Consider the following 17163-nt stretch of genomic DNA (forward strand, 5'->3'; position numbering starts at 1 on the left):
ATAAGCCAAGCTAGTGGCACCTGGACGTGTGTAATGGCCTCTGCTCAGTTACAGATGCTGGGGCATCAAATGTGTAAAGATCAGATCCTTCTGTAGACTGCTGCTGGCAAACAGTCCCCTTCCTTCTGTTCACTAGGTTCTTGATTTCCAAGATCCGTGCAGATTTTCTTTCCTTGGTATGCATTATGCCCTCAAAGGAAGGGAGCAAAGCCAGCAGGCATGCATTTGTACTGGCTTTCTGTTCCTCTAAGCTAGACCCCAAAATAGGAACATAGCCCTCCAAGGGCACAGTGGGGATGGGATGGGATGGGAAGAGATGGGTTGGCAGGGTGGTCTGCCACTCCGCTGTCCTCATTAAGTTTTGCTTTGTAGCTTTGATGGTGAAGCCCAGGCTGCAGGATTCTGAACCCAGCTGGCATTGGCCCATTGTGAACTGGTAGCAAAAAAGGAATTTGAGGCTAGGACGCAGGGGCCAAAGGACTGCTGGCATTGGGCCCGCAGAGCTGTACATGTGTTGGTGCTACCATAGTGCCTTCAGCCGGCCTTTGTGTCACTACCAACTCTACCAGTGGGGCTTGTGTGGCCTGTGCCAAAGCAGAACAGCAGAGTTTCAGGTGAAGATTTTGGAGACCCAGACTACAGTATATTAAGTGGGCAGACAACTTCCCGTGCAGGCAGTTTGATATTCCTCCATGATTTTTTTCGAATTGGGTGCCCTGCCCTGCCCTGCCCCAGAACTGCCTTCAGAAGAGTCGTCGACGGGGTCAAGGATAAATACTCCTTCCTCCAGGGCATGCAGCAGTTGGAATACCGACTGACTTCAGACAAGTCCTCTCTCGTGTCTGGGACGCAGTTTCCTTATCTGCAAAATAAGACTACTTGGGTACGCTGACAAAGGTCTAACTTTATGATCGTACCGCAGGCAGCCTCAAACACTAGCGCAAGTAGCGGCGGCAGCGAGCGCCAGCCCGGGGTCCCGCCCTCTTGGCGAGCGCGGTGGAGACCAGGCAGAGCGTCCCGACCCCGCGCCCCGCCCGCGGCCTCAGTCGCCCAGCGGCTGGCGGGACCAGGCTTCCGCCCTCCACGTTGTTGTTCCCGATTTGGGCCCCGCCCCCTTGGTCTTGGCCGCGGACGCCCTGCGTTAACTGCCCCCGCTTCGGCCCCGTAGCAAAGGGTGGCCTGTGGGGCATCCACATTAGACAGGCGTGGACAAAGACAAGAATTTGGGGGTAGAAAAGAGAGAGACTTGGTTTGGAAGGAAGGGTGTTGAAAAGTAAAGGGCAGGCCACGGCACAACTGCAGAATTTTCCTCTCGGCGTCCCACCCTCCGCTCTTAGAGTGGACCCATCCGCACCCAAGAATGTGACCGTGTTAGACACTGGCCCTTTAAACAGAAGGCTGGCGGCGCGGGGTGTCCATGTGGAGCTGCTCCATGCCGTGTTGTCCTGCTCGCCCATTGGCCCGTGGCCCGATGACGTCGTCTAATAGGATGCGAACGCACTGCGGGGGGAGGAACGGAGGCAAAACGCGGCACCGGATTGTCACTCCGCTCCCTCCGCTGGTCTCTGGCAGCCTCCTGCCGTCAGCTCCGCCCACGGGCGGATCCCGGGGGAATTGCGACAGCCGGGGCGGTTGCAGGAATTAGGTCACGTGTGGGTAGGGAGCGGAGACCCAGGGGTCAGGCCAGTCTCTACCATCCTAAGGTTTCCCTGACCTGGAATATCCTTATTTGAGTTAACTTAAGTCTTAAATTTTCCACCCCTCTTTTCCTCCAGCAGGACACACTTCGTTGTGAATGACCGCAACGCGCAGCCCTTGCTCAATTTGCAGCTTGCCATCGGGGCGGGGCGAGGCGAGAAAGCGGAAATGCAGGGCGCGAGCGGGGCGGGATATTCTCCTACCCCCACCCAGGCCACGTGTGCGCGCGCCGTCTATAGTGGGCGGGGCCAGCCCGCTCGGGACCCCGCCCCTCCCTTCCTGAGACGCCGCGGCCCTGCGGGCGGGGGCTCCGGTCCGGGCTTTGGCTGCGGCCCCGGTGTAGTAGCGGGGGCGGCGGCCGGGGGCTGCGCGGCTCCTTCCCTTGTTGTGTGTGTCGGTGCCTCCTCGCCATCTTGTTGCAAAGCCTTTTCTTGTCGGCGGGACTCCCGGGGGCCGCGGGGCGGGAGGCATCAGAGGGGGAAAAAGAGAGGGAGGGGAAGGAGGGAGGCAGGGCCGCCTTTTGTTTTTTTGCACCAAAATTTTTTAAATTTGCAAATTATATTTTGCAAATATTTTGGGAAACATTAATTTTTTCTCTCCGTGCTCTCCCGTTCTTCCTTGCGGAGTGCGCTGCGCCGCCCAGCCCTGTCGCCCCCCGGAGGTGATCCCTCCCTCCTGCCTGCCCGCCAGCCTGACCTGTGCCCGGCTCGCGGGCCGCAGTCTCGGCCCCGGCGCGCCCCCGGCAGCTCTCGGCGCGATGAGCATAGAGACGCTACTGGAGGCGGCCCGCTTCCTGGAATGGCAAGCGCAGCAACAACAGAGAGCACGTGGTGAGCGGCCGGGCTGGGCCCCTGGGGCACCGGGGAAGGGGAATCGAGCGACCCTGATCTCCGAACCCACGCGAAACCACGCGCAGAACGCCTTCCTGGGCGGCCTATGAAGCCGGGCAGCTCAAGGTTCCGCACAAGAGCCGCCGCCTGGAGAGAAGTGTTGGGGGCAGTAAAATTAATTAATGAATTCATTAACATGCAGTGAGGGACTCGGCTCCTGTGGGCGCCACCTCAGCTGCCTGCCACCCCGTGTGCACCTTTCGTGGGGGCTCCTTTCGTGTGGGCCAGCGGCGCCCTCGGTAGCGCTGAGGATGTGTGAGTCGGTGGGGGGTGGGGTGCGGAATGGTGTTGCGTGGGGGTGGCAGACCCGCGTGTGCGTGCGTGTGTGCACGGGGGATGTGTGATGCGAGCCTCGAGGAGAGCGGATGTACAGACGTGTACACGGGCGAGTGTATAGTGCACACGAGTGGGCGTGTGTGTAACGGAGTGGGGGGTGGGAATTACTCTACGCGGAGCAGCTCCCCGGCTTCCCCGGCCCTGTGGGGAGGGTGCGGGGGGCGCTCCCGGCCGATCTACGCGCCGCTTGGGGCGGAGGCGGCCTTTGCAGAATGAAATGACATCGCGTGTCTTATGATCCTGGCCAGCCCCGCCTGACCCCGCCTCCCAGGGCTGGGCTGGGTCGCGCTTCAGAGGTCTGGGTGAGAACTGGGCGGATTGGGTATCTGCGAAATGGCCCGCAGGTCGCTGGGGGCAGTCCCCGGGCCCCCCTTGATGCGCCCCACTTTAGCCGGTGTGGAATGTGGCGTGTCTGCGCGTTCCAAACCCGCTCTCGGCTGGAATGTTGCGTGTGCCTGCGTTCCAAGCCCGTTGGTTACACCGGACGGTGACGTGGACTGGCTCCGCCTCCGACCACGTGCACCGGGGACACTCCCGCTGGGGACTCTGCGGCCCGGCCCCTCCCAGCTGCCTCGCGCTCGGCCGGGGGCGGGGCCAGGGCGGGGCTGGCGAGTGGCCGTGCGCGGGGTTGGGCCCTGGCTCCGGCCGCCGGGCACCTCCCGGGGAGAGCTTGTGCACTGGGAGGAGGAGCCGCCGAGCTCACCTGTCGGTTCTCGCCCCAACCTCCCTGTTTTTGATCCTGGGGCGAGGGAAGCCCTCTGAATCGCAGGGTGACAGGACATTTAGAGCTCACATACTCCCATTGACGTTTGGGGGAACGTTCTCAACAGGACCTCCTGGCAGTACCCCTAGCCACATTGTGGAATGAGCCAGGCGGAGAAGGGGCAAACTTTGGCGTTTCCTCGTTAGGAAGCGAGGATTTCGGATGCTTCCTGTCCCACCCGCCCTGTCGGTGGTCCCCAGCTTCATGGTGTTGCAGGATTAGGGTTTGGAGGGAAAGACCTCCGTTTTTCGACCATTGCGAGGCCTTCGGCCCTGGATCGGTTGTGTACGATATCCGGGGACTCCTGTCCCTTCCAGCCTCCCCTCCCCTCCTCCTGACGGGTTCGTTGTGGTGAAGAGAGTGCTTCGCCCTCCTTTCCTTTCTCTCTGCCTATTGTTGCTTCAATGATGAGTCATGCAGGAGGTAGTAGTGTGTGTTGTGTGCGCGCGCGCCCTGCAGCTTTTGCCGCGGCGGCGGAGGGGGTTGGGTGGGGGGAGCGGCAGCCGGCCAGAGGCGGGGGAGCGGCGGGTCCGCCCGGCCTAGTAGGTCGACCAGCCTCTCAAGGTCAGGAGTCACTCGAGATCTGTGAGAGTGAGATGCTTGGATTTTGCGAGATTGATGGGCCGGGACCTCAGCCCGCGTGCCCCTCCTCCTTATCTCCGGTGTCCCCAGCAGGGTCAGGCCCTGGGCAGTGCTGGTTGTGACCGAGAATGTCCCGTTTGCGGACGCAGCGAATGGGCGAGGGTAGGGGGGTTGCGTGAACAAGAACTGGAGAGACTTGAGTCACCTGCTGCCACCATCAACACAGTGCATTTGAGGGGTACCTATTGTGTCCTCTCAGGCACTGTGCTAGAGGTGAACAGAATTGACCCTGCTTTCTCCCCAAGGGAGCACTCACTTCACCTTCAGTTTGCCCTCAGGCTGATTGGTTTTACGGGGAAGGGGAGAAGCCCGCCCCGCCCCCACTGCCATCTCCCCCACCCTTTCCAAAATACTAAGTCCAGAGCTGGCAGTAAGAAGGACAGGGATGATGTGTGCAACACTGTGAAGGAGCCTGGGAATGGTTCCCTCCTAAGAAGTTGCAGAGCCCTGCCCCTCCCCCAGGTGGTGAGAACTGGGGGCAGGGAGCTGAGTAGAGGCCCTGTTTAACTGACTGGTCACAGTTCCTTCTTGTTGGGTCCAGGAGTTCTTAGGGAATGGGTGGTGCAAAGCCAGATGGAGTCCAAAAGCCTACATGCGCACATGGCTAGACCTAGCCACAGCACTTAAATCTCAAATTCATTTCTTCCCCCTCCTTGAGGTTCTGTCCTCTGACTTGGGGTGGGGATGGTGGGAGAGAAGAGGTCGTGTGTGGACCTGCTGACCTGATGAGCAGCTCTGAACAGGGATTCTCTTGTCCATGCCCCATTTCAATTTCAAGGGTGGATGTGTGGATGTGTGCTCACGTGCATGTGGGAGAGGGAAGAAGTGGTCAGCAGCATTGAAGAAGAAGTAATTTCCAGCATTCATGGAGGTGGCTTAAATGGGACCGACCCTCTTCTACCTGACCTAGTCACATGGCAGGCTGGGGGTGAGGGGCTGCCGTATCCACAAGTTCCCTGTTGGCCTGAAGAAGGGGAGAACTCCCCCTGAACACTGGAGGCTACCTAGTGTTGATTGTGGCCCCTGAATCACCCCAGATGTGTCATGCTGAATTCTCTAGGGCCCCCTCGTGTGCATGTTTGGGAATGGGAGAGGCAGTGCACCCCTTTGTGCAGCACAGTGTTATTTCACAGAGACTGAATCTGTTTTGTTCCTGAGGGAGTCCCTGAGTGACTGCCAGTTTGCTCCCCCCCTTTTGTTTCCCCCTCCCCAGGGCATAGGAAGAGGGTCGCTGCTGGGTGGGGAGGAGGCAGGAAGCTTTGATGGGCTGAATTTGGCCCAGGACACCCCCTCTTCACCACCAGTCAAGACTTTCCATGCTGATCCAGGTGTGATACAGCTTGGCCATTCACCTGGGTCCCTCCTGGCACCCGAGAGGCATACCTGCCTGACCCTGGAAGAGAGAGGGTAGGTGAGAAGGAGGTTGCCATCTCCTGGATGAGCTGTGGAGTTGCTTTAAAATATGGGGAATATGAGGTTTACTTTCAGTCTAGGTTACCAGGGCACCTGTCTTTGGGGCTTGGAGCCCTCTCTGTCGCACTGCTAATGGGAGAGTGGAACCCTGGTCCCAAAGCCAATGAAGGAATTTGGGTCGTGGCCCAAAGGAATGAAGGTGGGCTGTGTTGGGCCCTGGAGCTCAGAGGAAGGGGATGGGGTGGGGGGAGGTGAGGAGCAATGTGGGGGATGGACTAGGTAGCTAGTAGGTGGAGCTCTCCACAGACTTCTCTGCTATTGTGGTCTCTGGGAAGCTGGAACGCAGAGAGCTGGTTTTCTCTGGGGCTGTAACAGAAGCCAGTGCCAGCCGGAAAGGCCTGGGAGAGCCCTCATTGGAGCAGGCCTGGCAGCTACCCTTTCTGAAGGGCAGGGGAGCTACGGAAGAGGCCTGTGCTGCTGGGAGACCGCTGAGTGCTTCCCCTCTCACAACCCTGCTCTACTTCCTCCTCAGGCCTCTTCTCCCCTGCCGGAGGGAGGAGCTTGGAGCAGGCCTGGCTTGTGCCCACTTTGTTGGTTGGCCTGAGGGCCCTCAGCCCCAGAGACCATAGGAGGGGTTGATGCCCTCCTCTGTAGGGGGCTCTTAGCTTACCTGGTCCTCCAGCCCCACCTCTTGCGGCGAGGTATGTTTGGGGCGTGTCTTCCGGCTCCTGCTATCAGCCCAATGAGTCTGCAGTGTGGCCAGTCCCCAACCGCAGAAGGGCTGGTTGACCAGCCTGCACCCTGGCCTGGGGGACTACGGCTGCTCCCCAGGGACCCTGCCCAGCCCTGTAGCCAGGGAACTGGATTGGTGGGGCCTGGCCAGCCCCGGGGAAGGGTGGAGGTGGGGAGGTACTTGTGGCTCAGGAAGGGCCCTCCCCTTCCCCTGGTGGCAGCCAGCCCCTTGAGCAGGCCTTACCTTGAAGCAGGGCTGGCGTGGGGATGCTGAAGGGACCTGTGTGGGGCTGCTTTCTTTTCCTTTCTGCCTGCCTGTTCCCTTTTCCTTCCCTTTCCCTTTCTTCCCTTTCTGCTGCTGGTGGTGGGAACGGCCAGGGGGAGGGATTTGGGACCCATGAGTTCTAGCACCACAAAAGGCAGAGAAGGACTGAATGGGTTTTGTGTGGTCTCTGAGGAAACCAGACACTGGGACCTGGCCTGGGACTCCTGGGCCTGATGTCCTCATGTGTGAACTGAAGGTGATGTCCCTGCCCTGCCTGTGGCATGGACTTCCATGAGGATTCAGACGGGTGTGTGTGTGTGTGTGTGTGTGTGTGTGTGTGTGTGTGTGTGTACATGGACTTCCATGAGGATTCAGAAGGGGTATGTGTGTGTACAGACATCTAGTGAGCATGTGCTAACACAGCAGGTATGGGCATCCGCCAGGTGTCAGAATTCCTGGCTGGGTCTGGTTCCAGTTTACCTGTTACTTGCTCCGTGACCCTCAACAAATCACTTTACTTCTCTGAGCTCATTTATTTCATCTTGAAATGAAGATGCTGCCTGCCTTCTGGAAGGTGCTTGGTAAATACTGTTGAAGACCTTCCCCAAAAGCTGTGCTCTGTTGGCCTCTCCTACATTCTCTTGTGGTGGCTCGTGAGGTCTTTCGCTGACTGGCCTCTCTCTGCCCACCATACCTATCACCTCAGCCTTGTTGTTCCTGAATTTCCCTGCCCCACTAACTCCTTAACCTTCAGGTGGCCAGGCCTCCAGCATCCCATCTGACAGCTCCTGCTCTGTCCTTCTACCACCCTTCTCTCCTAGCATGGATTATTCTGTTACTTGTCCTTCCTCTCATCCCCTAGGTCTTGGGCTCCCCAAAGGCAGAGACCAGGCCTCTTTTCACTGTTCACTGCCATGCCCCCAGCACTTAGCCCCCGTGCCTCGCTGGGTGTGGATGGGCATTTGTGGTGTCTCAGGCTGAGCAGGCATGTCCCTGAGCACTGACTGGGACAGGGTCAGAGGATGCTTTGTGGTTGGAAGACTTCAGAAGCCAAAGCCCAGGACTGTTGGCCTACTGAGAAACCCCTTGTGTTCTCTCTGTGTAGAGGAGCAGGAGCGGCTTCGCTTGGAGCGGGAGAGGGAGCAGGAGCAGAAGAAGGCCAGCAGCCTGGCCAGGCTGGCCCATGCCCTGCCCGTGGAGGAGCCCCGCATTGAAGCACCAGCCCTACCTCTGTCCCCCCCAGCACCCCCTCCAGCACCCCCACCCCCACTTGCCACACCCACCCCACTGACTGTCATTCCTATTCCAGTAGTGACCAACTCTCCTCAACCCATGCCCCCGCCCCCACCACTGCCACCTACAGCCCAGCCTTTGCCTCTGGCACCTCGCCAGCCAGCCCTGGTTAGCACCCCTGGACTCAGCATTAAGGAGTCTGCTCCCTTGCCCACTAGGCCACAGGTGCCCAATCCCACTCCCCTGCTGCCAGACTCCAAGACCACCCTTGCGCCCACTGGCAGCCCCAAGCCTTTGCAGCCCCTCCCCACACCCATTCTGACCATAGCACCTCACCCTGGAGTTCAGCCCCAGCTGGCCCCCCAGCAGCCACCCCCACCCACTCTTGGGACCCTGAAGTTGGCACCAGCGGAAGAAGTCAAATCCAGCGAACAGAAGAAGAGGCCTGGGGGGTGAGTGAGGTGTAGCCGAGACGGGACTGGTGGGATGGAGAATTGACCACATTCTGGGCAGTGTATGCAGGAGAAGATATCCCCCCCTCCTAAACTCATCCTTCAAAGCATTATCCTACCTCCCCAGCTGAGAAGTACCCTGCTGTATTTGGACAGTTCTCACTGTGCCTGTGTCTGTCCCCACCCAGGGAGTGGGGAATGGCCATGGGCCTCTGTTTTCAGGCTTCTTTGTTCCCTGACACCCTCAAGGATGGGCCGATGGCATTTCCAGGCCTTTTGACAGAGTATTGGATTGGAGATCTCTTGGGTGAGGGCTGGGGCCCATTGGCTATTTCTGTGAGCCCCAGGAGACCCTCTTGTCTCCTCACAGGTGGACAAGAGCAGAATGGAGGGTTAAAGGGATTGTGAATTATGAGCATACATGTGCCCTCCAGGGGCTATATCCACCTCAGTGCAGGGTGAACGTCTCCCATGGCAACTTTGTACGGAGAATCTGGGAAGAAAACCACCTGTGGCATTTGGGGAGTGGGGGCAGGGGGGCAGGAAGGCCACCGAATTGGGTCCTCCTCCCTGAACCTCCTTCCTGTCTGTCTGGGTTTCAGGATCGGAACCAGAGAAGTACACAACAAATTGGAGAAGAACAGGTGTGTGTGCTTGCGTGTGTATCTCTGGGCCCGACCCGCCCCCTGTGGGGACTGCTCCCACCCTTGGTTCCCTAAGCGCTCCTGGGGCCTTCCTCTCCACCCCCATCCCCCAGGTGCTGGCTAACCAGCGCCACTCCCTCTCCCCAGGAGGGCCCATCTGAAGGAATGCTTTGAGACCCTAAAGCGCAACATCCCCAACGTGGACGACAAGAAGACGTCGAATCTGAGTGTGCTGCGGACGGCGCTGCGGTACATCCAGGTATGGGGGAGAGAAGCACCGCTGAGAGGAGGGCGGGCGGTGGCCGCGGCGCCAGCTTCCTCCCCACTCCCACCCTCCCTCTTCCCCTAGCCGAGGCCCCGCCCCGCCCTCGCTCCCTCTCCGGCTCCCCCGCCCGCCTCCACGCGGGCGCTGAGCACATGGCTCGGCTGACGTCAGCGGGGCTCCCCGCCCGCAAGGGGGCGGGGGAACCGGCGCGCGTGCGCGGGGGAGGGCGGCCGCGGCGTTCCCCTCTCCCCCTACCCCTGCGGGGCCGCCCCACGGACCCCCACCATCTGCACCACCGCCGCAGCTCAGTTTTAAGACCAGGCACTGGGGTCCGCGTTAGCGTCCGGCGCGGTTAGTGTGCCCGCGGTGAGAAGGGCGTGGAGCGGCCCCGGCGCCTCCACCCCGCCCGCAGTCCTGGGCGGGAACCCGGTCTCGGCGCGGGAGTCTGTCGCTCGTGGAGGGGTGGGGAGTCCCCTGGGCGTGGCTGCTTGCGGACGGTGGCGCGCCGCTGAGCCCCCCCTCCCCCCCGACTCTGACCCCAGAATGATTACGATCCTTGAGTGAGAGCGTTGAGGTGCTACGATTGGATTTGGGGGGTTAAACCTGGAGGCTGGGGAAATGTGGTGGTCTGGGTGACCAAAGCAGTCCTAGGGTCACCGAACCTTTAAAAAATAACGCTCTCTTCCTGCCTGGGTTTTTAAAAGCCTCTTTTCAGGGGGCCCTCCTGGTCGTGTGCCCCAATCCCCTTTGGGCACTGGCTTCTCTCCGCTGTACGGGGCGGGGCGGGGGGCTCCCGCCAGATAAGACAGTTGCCATGACGGCCCCGTGTTTCGGTTTCCTTGGAAACCGGCCGAGGGTTCCGCGTGCCGGGAAGGAGGCTGTGGGGGTGGGGCGGGTAGCCACGCTCGGCTGCCGCGGAGACGGAGTCGGAACCGAGCCGTTGGGGAGTGGGAGGGACTTAGAGCTCCCTGCCCGCGCGGGGTGGGGGCGGGGGCAGCTTGAGGTCCCCCTGCCGGCGCACTCGGGCACCTGGGGGCGGGGGTGAGGGGGAGCCGGGCAGCGTCAAAAGTCCCGTGGTCAGGGGTCCGACCGAACTATGAGCCAGAGGCGTGGCCCACCCCCCCGCCAAGACTGCGGGGTCACAGCCCTGAGGTAACCCGAGCCTGACTCGTTCGGGGGGGCGGAGGCACTGTTACGCCACTGCTCCCAGCCGGCGGCTCCCTCCCGGCCTCCCGCGAACGCGCGCCCTTCCGCCCGCCCTGCAGGCGAGGGGGCGTGGCTGGCGCGCCTCCAGACAGCTTCCCGGCACCCGAGAGGGGTGGAGCCGGGCTCGGGGATTGGCAGGGCCGGGATGGGGGCGGGGCTTCCGCGCGCCGATCGGTGGGGTGCCGCGGGCCCAGAGTGACGCTGCAAAGCCGAGTCCGCGTGGGTGCGCGCGTGCTCCGGGAGGGGCGGAGCCTCGATTTCGGCCGGTCTGGCCTCGGAGGAGGAGGGGCCCGAGGATCGGGGATTGGAGGGTCCCCAGGAGGCCTACTTCTGATATGTCTTTGTAGAACTTGGTCTTGAGAATATTATGGGTTCTTCAGTCATTCACAGTCACATGACCTAGGAGCAAATCCTTGTCCAAATGCTGTGACGTTTTCTGTGATTATCAGTTTCTTCTGTACTGCCATTTTGCTAAATAAGAAAAAAAATAGTATCTTCCTCTTGGGGATGTTAGGAGGATTCGCGCTCTAAGTACCAACTTAATCGCAATTACTAAGACATGGGAAGGATGGAATAGCACATTCCACTTTATAGACAGGTAGCAGACATGGGCCAAGGCTGAGTAGGCAGCGAGGTATACCCAGGCTGTTCCTAAGAGATAACTTGTACCGGGGCTGGCAACGGAGGCAGAAATAGAAAACTTACAAGGCCTTCTAAATCCTTAACCTCACTCATTTGTTTATTTATTTAGGTGCTTTGGACAGCTCTGTCTGATTCTGAGAATAAAGCAGGGAGCAAAGAAAAAAGTGTGGGTCTCTGTCTTCATACGTTAGTCATGTGTTTGGTGTTGGTGGCAGAATAGAAACAAACAAAGGACTGTGTCATGAGGATGTAATAGGGACGGGGTCACAATCTGTTCTAGGGAGTGAGGGAAGTTGTAGCTGAGGAAGGGGCATTCAAGCTGGGACCTGAAGGTTTCAGGATGACCTAGGCAAAGCAGAGGGCAGAAGGCCCAATGCCTTCTCCCAAGTTTCTCCAGCACTGGGGAGCAGAATGCAGTTTTGGAAGTTAAAGGTGGTCATGAAGGTTGCCATGGAGAGATGGGGACAGCAGGGCACTAGCTAGGAGTGAAATAGTAGAGAGACTCAAGGCTCTGGGTGTGTGCTGAAGTGGGCAGGCTGTCACCCCTGGCCAACTCAGGGTGGCTTGGAGGTGCTTATGGGATTTGAAGCAAGCCACTGTGAAGTAGGAGTAGGCAGGTACCAAACTATGCATCCAGGCAGTCTTGGGAAATGTGTTTAAAATGAAGCAGTGTGGACAAAGCTAGAATGTGGGGAAACTTTCCAGGGGCCTCTAGGCTTGTGGAGAACTAGGCTAGTTAGGAAAAAGAGGTCTTGACCTCTGAGTTACTCCCAGAGCCAGAAATCTGCTCTCCCTTTGTAAAGTTTAGGACAGCCACTTCCAGCCCCCAGCAGCCAGGTTCAAGTGAGAGCTGACTCACCACAGGCCCCGTCATTGGTATGGCCTCATCTGATGTCATGTCCAGCACAGGCCTCTCAGGGTAGAGCCAGGTGAGAAGCCAGTTGTATGTGTTTCTGTGTGTGTGTGTGTGTGTGTGTGTGTGTGTGTGTGTGTGTGTGTAAGGGAGGGACTTTCCGGCAGAACTGTGGAGAGAAGCAGGTTAAATCTCAAAAGCCAGGATGCAGAGGAGGCTGTGTGTGGCCCAAGACTGCTGGCAGAACTGTAAAGCTACCAGGTTTCAGGCCAGAACAGAGTAAGTTTCTGTCTGGGTCATGTGCTGCAGCAGGAGTGGTTGGAGGCGTCTTTGAGTGGCGAGGTCAGAAATACAAAGAGTTTAGAGCTACTGGAGGGAGTGGGTGAAGTCAAGGATCTTGCCATACCCAGGAGGGGCAACTGAACAGCCAGGAAGGCTGCTCCGCTTGTAGTAAATGGAGTCAGGGGAAACTCGGTGTGATGGGTGACGGATTCTCCTGTGATAAAGGAGAGGGACAGGATAGAGGTGGGAATCCATAGTTCCTTTCCCTGGGGCTAAGATATGCATAGTTTTGTCCTGGCTGCTGGTAGGGTCAAGGGAGAAAAGCTAATTATGAAGTAGTCTTGGCTTTTACTCACAGCGGAGGACAGGGACAGTGTGTATTGAGGTGGAAAGACAAAACAGGAAGTTTTTAGGGATTATTTTAGTGTGTGATTAAGTACTGATCGTCTTATTAAGTGCTCGGGTGTGGGCTTGGAGCGCAAGCAGATAAGAGGCAGAGAGGTGAGAAAGGGTCTGTGTGTGTGAGAGGGTTCAGAGAGGAAAACCGAGACTAGCTGGATAGTTTGGTGTGTGCAGGGTTGGTGGATTTGGCACCTGCGTGGCCGGCAAGCCTTGGAAGCCAGGAGCTCAGGAGCAGCGTGGGTTCCCAGATTTCGGGATGCTGTAGGGCAAGAGTGGCCGTGTTTGGTGGCCCCGGCACTCCTGGCATGCCTGGGCCAAGGAGAAGCTGGCAGTGGGGAGGCCTGTGAGACTTCGAGGTGTCCGTTTAATAAAGCGTCAGAGTCAGGAGGTCACAGAGGACGGGAGCTGAGGCAGAGGACACAGGCTGGCCTTTTGGAGCTGCAGAGAAGTCTCTCATGTGAGGGGAAACTGGGGATCCTTCTGATAGGGGAGGCATGGCCTGTTTGAGGGGCCCCAGCTGCCTGTGCGCCTGAAGGGGCTGAAGCAGCTAGGGGTCCCGTGGCCAAGGGCGTTCCTTACTGGTGTTCTTAGTGAGGTGGGTGCCTCTGGGTCATGGGACAGGGCCAGCCCGGACCCTGTGGTGGAGGTGGCGGTAGTGCTCACTGTGAGAGGTGCTGTGGAGCCATTGTTCATTGGTCAGTGCAACTCAGCTACAGGTGTGGAAGGAGGGGGGCACATTCCAGGGTTTGGGGGTCGGTCAGCAGCCTGGAGAGGAGCCCAGAGGGTTGCGGGCGTGGTTGTGGAACCCAGGGAGGCACCATGGGGAGTACCCCATGGTGGGCCGGGGGAGGGGGCAGAGCCAGCAGCTGCCTGGGATGAAGGAAATGGAGGCAGGTCGGGAAGAAATGCAGAGGGTCCATTGCGGGGGGAGGGGTTGGTGTGCCACAAAGTCTCAGGGGCATGCTCAGGGACACTGAAGTGGAGGAGACTAGGGGATGATGCTGTGAAGAGACGGGCACGATCGTGTGGGGTTCTTTGAGGAATGAGTTCCAAGGAGGGGAAGCTTGTGGCTCGGTGACCGACAGCATGGTATGAGTGGTGCTTTGAGCAGCACCGAGAAGTCTGTTTCCCCTTCTGTCCCCCACAGGCCGGAGGGAGGAGGCTGCGGGGAGGGTGGAGGGGAGGGCGCTTATCCGGGGGTGGGGGGAACTGACCTGCATCTGTGCTTTCTGTCCGTGGTGCCTGCTAGAACCCCTGAAGTCCACAGGACATGCCCCACCCCCACCCCGGGCCTGGCCACGAAGCAGGGGCGGCTGTGGTCTCCAGCACCCCCCTCCCTGCAGGCCTACCACTGGGGGCTGAGGGACCTTGAGAGCAGGGTGCCCCAGGGGAGTGGTCGGCAGTACTGGGGGCCTTAGAACTCCTGCTCAGGGTATGCTTCGGGCCCTTGCCTTGTTCTCCAGTCTCTGAAGAGGAAGGAGAAGGAATATGAGCATGAGATGGAGCGGCTGGCCAGGGAGAAGATTGCTACCCAGCAGCGGCTGACAGAGCTCAAGCATGAGCTGAGCCAGTGGATGGACGTGCTGGAGATCGACCGTGTGCTCCGGCAGACTGGCCAGCCCGAGGACGACCAGGCCTCCACCTCCACGGCCTCTGGTGAGCACCCTCCCGCCCCTCCCTGGTCAGGCCCTTGCCCCCCAGCTCCCTGTCCCTGGACCCTGGGGGCATTTACTACTCCAACCTCTTGTTTCCCAACTCTTTCTAACCTGTCCCTGTCCCTGTGTCCCCCCACAGAGGGTGAGGACAACATAGACGAGGATATGGAGGAGGACCAGGCTGGCCTGGGCCCACCTAAACTGAGTCATCGCCCCCACCCGGAGCTGCCGAAGCCCCCGCCCAGTGCTGCCCCCGCACCTCTGCCTCCCCATCCACACCCCCACCCCCAACCTGTGGCCCTGTCTCCCGTCCACCTGCCTGGGCAGCAGCCACCGCCACCACAGAAGACACCGCTGCCGGCCCCTCCTCCCCCAGCGGCTGCCCCTGCCCAGACGCTGGTGCCGGCTCCAGCCCATCTAGTGGCGGCAGCTGGCGGGGGCTCCACGGTCATCGCCCACACGGCCACCACCCACGCCTCAGTCATCCAGACTGTGAACCATGTTCTCCAGGGGCCAGGTGGCAAGCACATCGCCCACATCGCCCCCTCGGCCCCCAGCCCTGCTGTGCAGCTGGCCCCCGCCACACCCCCCATCGGCCACATCACCGTGCACCCTGCCACCCTCAACCACGTGGCCCACCTTGGCTCCCAGCTGCCCCTGTATCCGCAGCCTGTGGCAGTGAGCCAGCCTGTGGCGGTGAGCCACATCGCCCACACCCTCTCACACCAGCAAGTGAATGGCACAGCTGGGCTGGGGCCCCCAGCCACTGTCATGGCGAAGCCAGCTGTGGGGGCTCAGGTGGTGCACCACCCCCAGCTGGTGGGCCAGACAGTGCTCAACCCTGTGACCATGGTCACCATGCCCTCCTTCCCAGTCAGCACGCTCAAGCTGGCTTGAGGAGGAGGCCACTCAGAGGCCCCCAGTGGGGGCAGGGAGGGGGACCCATCCCCCGCTCTCCCACCCACCAGCTCCACACATTCCAGCCAGGCCCAGGCCCAACCCCCCCCACACCCACCCCCAGGCCTCCTAGGGGAAGGGGGTGCAGAGACTCTGAGCCAGGGGAGGGAGGGCCACCCCAGGGAGCTGGGCACAGGGCAGGGGGTTACCCCCACTGCACTAGGACTTGATCAAGTGATGAGACACTCTGGTGAATGTGCCACTCTATCTGGCCTGGTGCCAGCTCCAGTGCCGTTCCTGCTTCCCCACCTTGTACCCTGCAACCCCGTGCGATGTGGCTGTTGTGTTCTCCTGACTTCCCCGCCCTGCCTGCCTTCCTGTGCTGCTGCTGCTGCTGCTACTGCTCTGGCTGATGAGGTGGCCCAGCTCCCAGCCCTCTGACCTGAGCCTCAGCCTTCTCTTCCCAGGCCCTCAGAGGGGAAGGGGGGAGGGAGCAGGACTGAAGCAACTTGGCCCAGGGGGCTGGGGAGCTGGGTGCCTGGGGGGCTCTGCTCTGAGTACAGGTGACAGATCCTAGGACACAGCTGCTGTGTGGTCCCATCCGGACAGCTGGGCACCCCAGCCTGGGGCTCTCCAACCCAGTCGTAGTCACTGATTTGTTACCACAGAAACTAGTTAAGAGGAAACTCTACCAGCAACTCATCCCATGCTGTTGCTGAGCTCCCTGAGCCCCCCAACCCCAGTCCTTGCCACTGGGCTCCTGACCTCAGGAGGGTAGGCTAAGGGTGGGGGGTGGGAAGGAAGGGCTTGGCCATCCTGCCCCCACGCCCACCCCACCGCTGGCCTGGGGCTGGCCTGAGGAGAGAGCTGCTCTGGATCTGTCCCCAGCCCTGGGCCTGGCTCTTGGCTTCACAAAAGCAGAGGGGCTGGAGTGCGGTCACTGCTGCTGCCCCAGTTCCCTGGCCTCTGCTCAGAGCCGTGCGCGCCCCTGAGGGGTGGGCATGCTGGAGTGCCTCCTGCAGCCTCTGGTCTGGGTCTTAGGAAGTCCAAATCCACGGCCTGGGCCAAATCCCCCGCATCACCCCCTCCCCGCCCGCACGTCCCTGATGCCCTGGGGGGACCTGTAGAGCAGGGAGGAGGACTGCTGCTTGTGCCCCAGCTAATTTGTCTTTGGCATCATCTCTTTCCCCTGAACATCAGCTTTTCTCCAGTGGGCTCTTCTGAGTGTGCCACAGCCTTCCTCTGAGGAAGGTCCTTAAGTTGGATCTAGGGCAAGGCTGAGCTTGGGGTGGGTAGTGAGGGGGCCTTTGTGCAGGGCCTGCTTCTTTCCCTGCCTTTGCCTCTGCCCACTGCTTTGGCTTCTCTTTTTATGTGGGTATTTATTACAAGTGGCCTTGTGTTAGACACACAGTTGTACACACGTGCACACTCGCCTCCCCACCTGGACGCACATGGTGGCCTTTCAGCATGGGGAAAGGAAGCCAGTGTCCATAGGTGTGAAGTTTGCTTCTCCCCCCGAGCAGGGGGAGAAACCTACAGGATACTGAGGAGGCTGGCAGAGGTCCCTTTCAGTTCTTTCCTAGTCTTGGAGACCTCCCAGGGGCCTGTTCTCCTTTGTCTTGCCTGGAGTGGGGAAAGGGAAGGCCTCTGGTTATCCTAGAGGCCCCCAGTAGGGAGCTTCACACCCCACAAGCTCCCTGCCTTCCTGCCCCTGCAGCCACCTCCTGCCAACCCTGGTTCTTGGGGAACCAGTCTCTGCTTTTCCCTGAGTGATACCAACTGAAAGAGCAGAGGGAGCTGGACGGGCCTGGTGCCCAGGGAATAGTCAGAGAAGCATTGGGGAGTCTGCCCTTTCAAGCTCTGTTCACCTCCCTGCATTCTGAGGCCATTCCA

The 17163-nt window shown here is 60.0% G+C and overlaps 1 protein-coding gene across 1 annotated transcript; it reads left to right on the forward strand.

Moving 5' to 3' along the window:
• Nucleotides 1–1976: 1976 nt before the first annotated feature.
• Nucleotides 1977–16359, forward strand: MNT (MAX network transcriptional repressor). The gene is made up of 6 exons (XM_032846679.1): nucleotides 1977–2528; nucleotides 7845–8424; nucleotides 9027–9068; nucleotides 9216–9327; nucleotides 14182–14374; nucleotides 14513–16359. Exons 1-6 carry the CDS (start codon nucleotides 2456–2458, stop codon nucleotides 15268–15270), a joined length of 1758 nt encoding a protein of 585 aa, XP_032702570.1. The 5' UTR covers nucleotides 1977–2455; the 3' UTR covers nucleotides 15271–16359.
• Nucleotides 16360–17163: the final 804 nt, after the last annotated feature.

The sequence above is a fragment of the Lontra canadensis genome, unplaced genomic scaffold (genome assembly GCF_010015895.1).
Source record: "Lontra canadensis isolate GAN:19392208 unplaced genomic scaffold, GSC_riverotter_1.0 scaffold180, whole genome shotgun sequence".
NCBI classification, from domain to species: domain Eukaryota; kingdom Metazoa; phylum Chordata; class Mammalia; order Carnivora; family Mustelidae; genus Lontra; species Lontra canadensis.

Excerpts from the sequence above, each read along its gene's own strand:
- MNT (XM_032846679.1), top strand. The coding sequence starts at position 2,456 with ATGAGCATAGAGACGCTACTGGAGGCGGCCCGCTTCCTGGAATGGCAA. Across the intron at positions 8,425-9,026 it reads CAGAAGAAGAGGCCTGGGGG|GATCGGAACCAGAGAAGTAC; the intron begins GTGAGTGAGGTG and ends TCTGGGTTTCAG. Across the intron at positions 14,375-14,512 it reads CTCCACCTCCACGGCCTCTG|AGGGTGAGGACAACATAGAC; the intron begins GTGAGCACCCTC and ends GTCCCCCCACAG.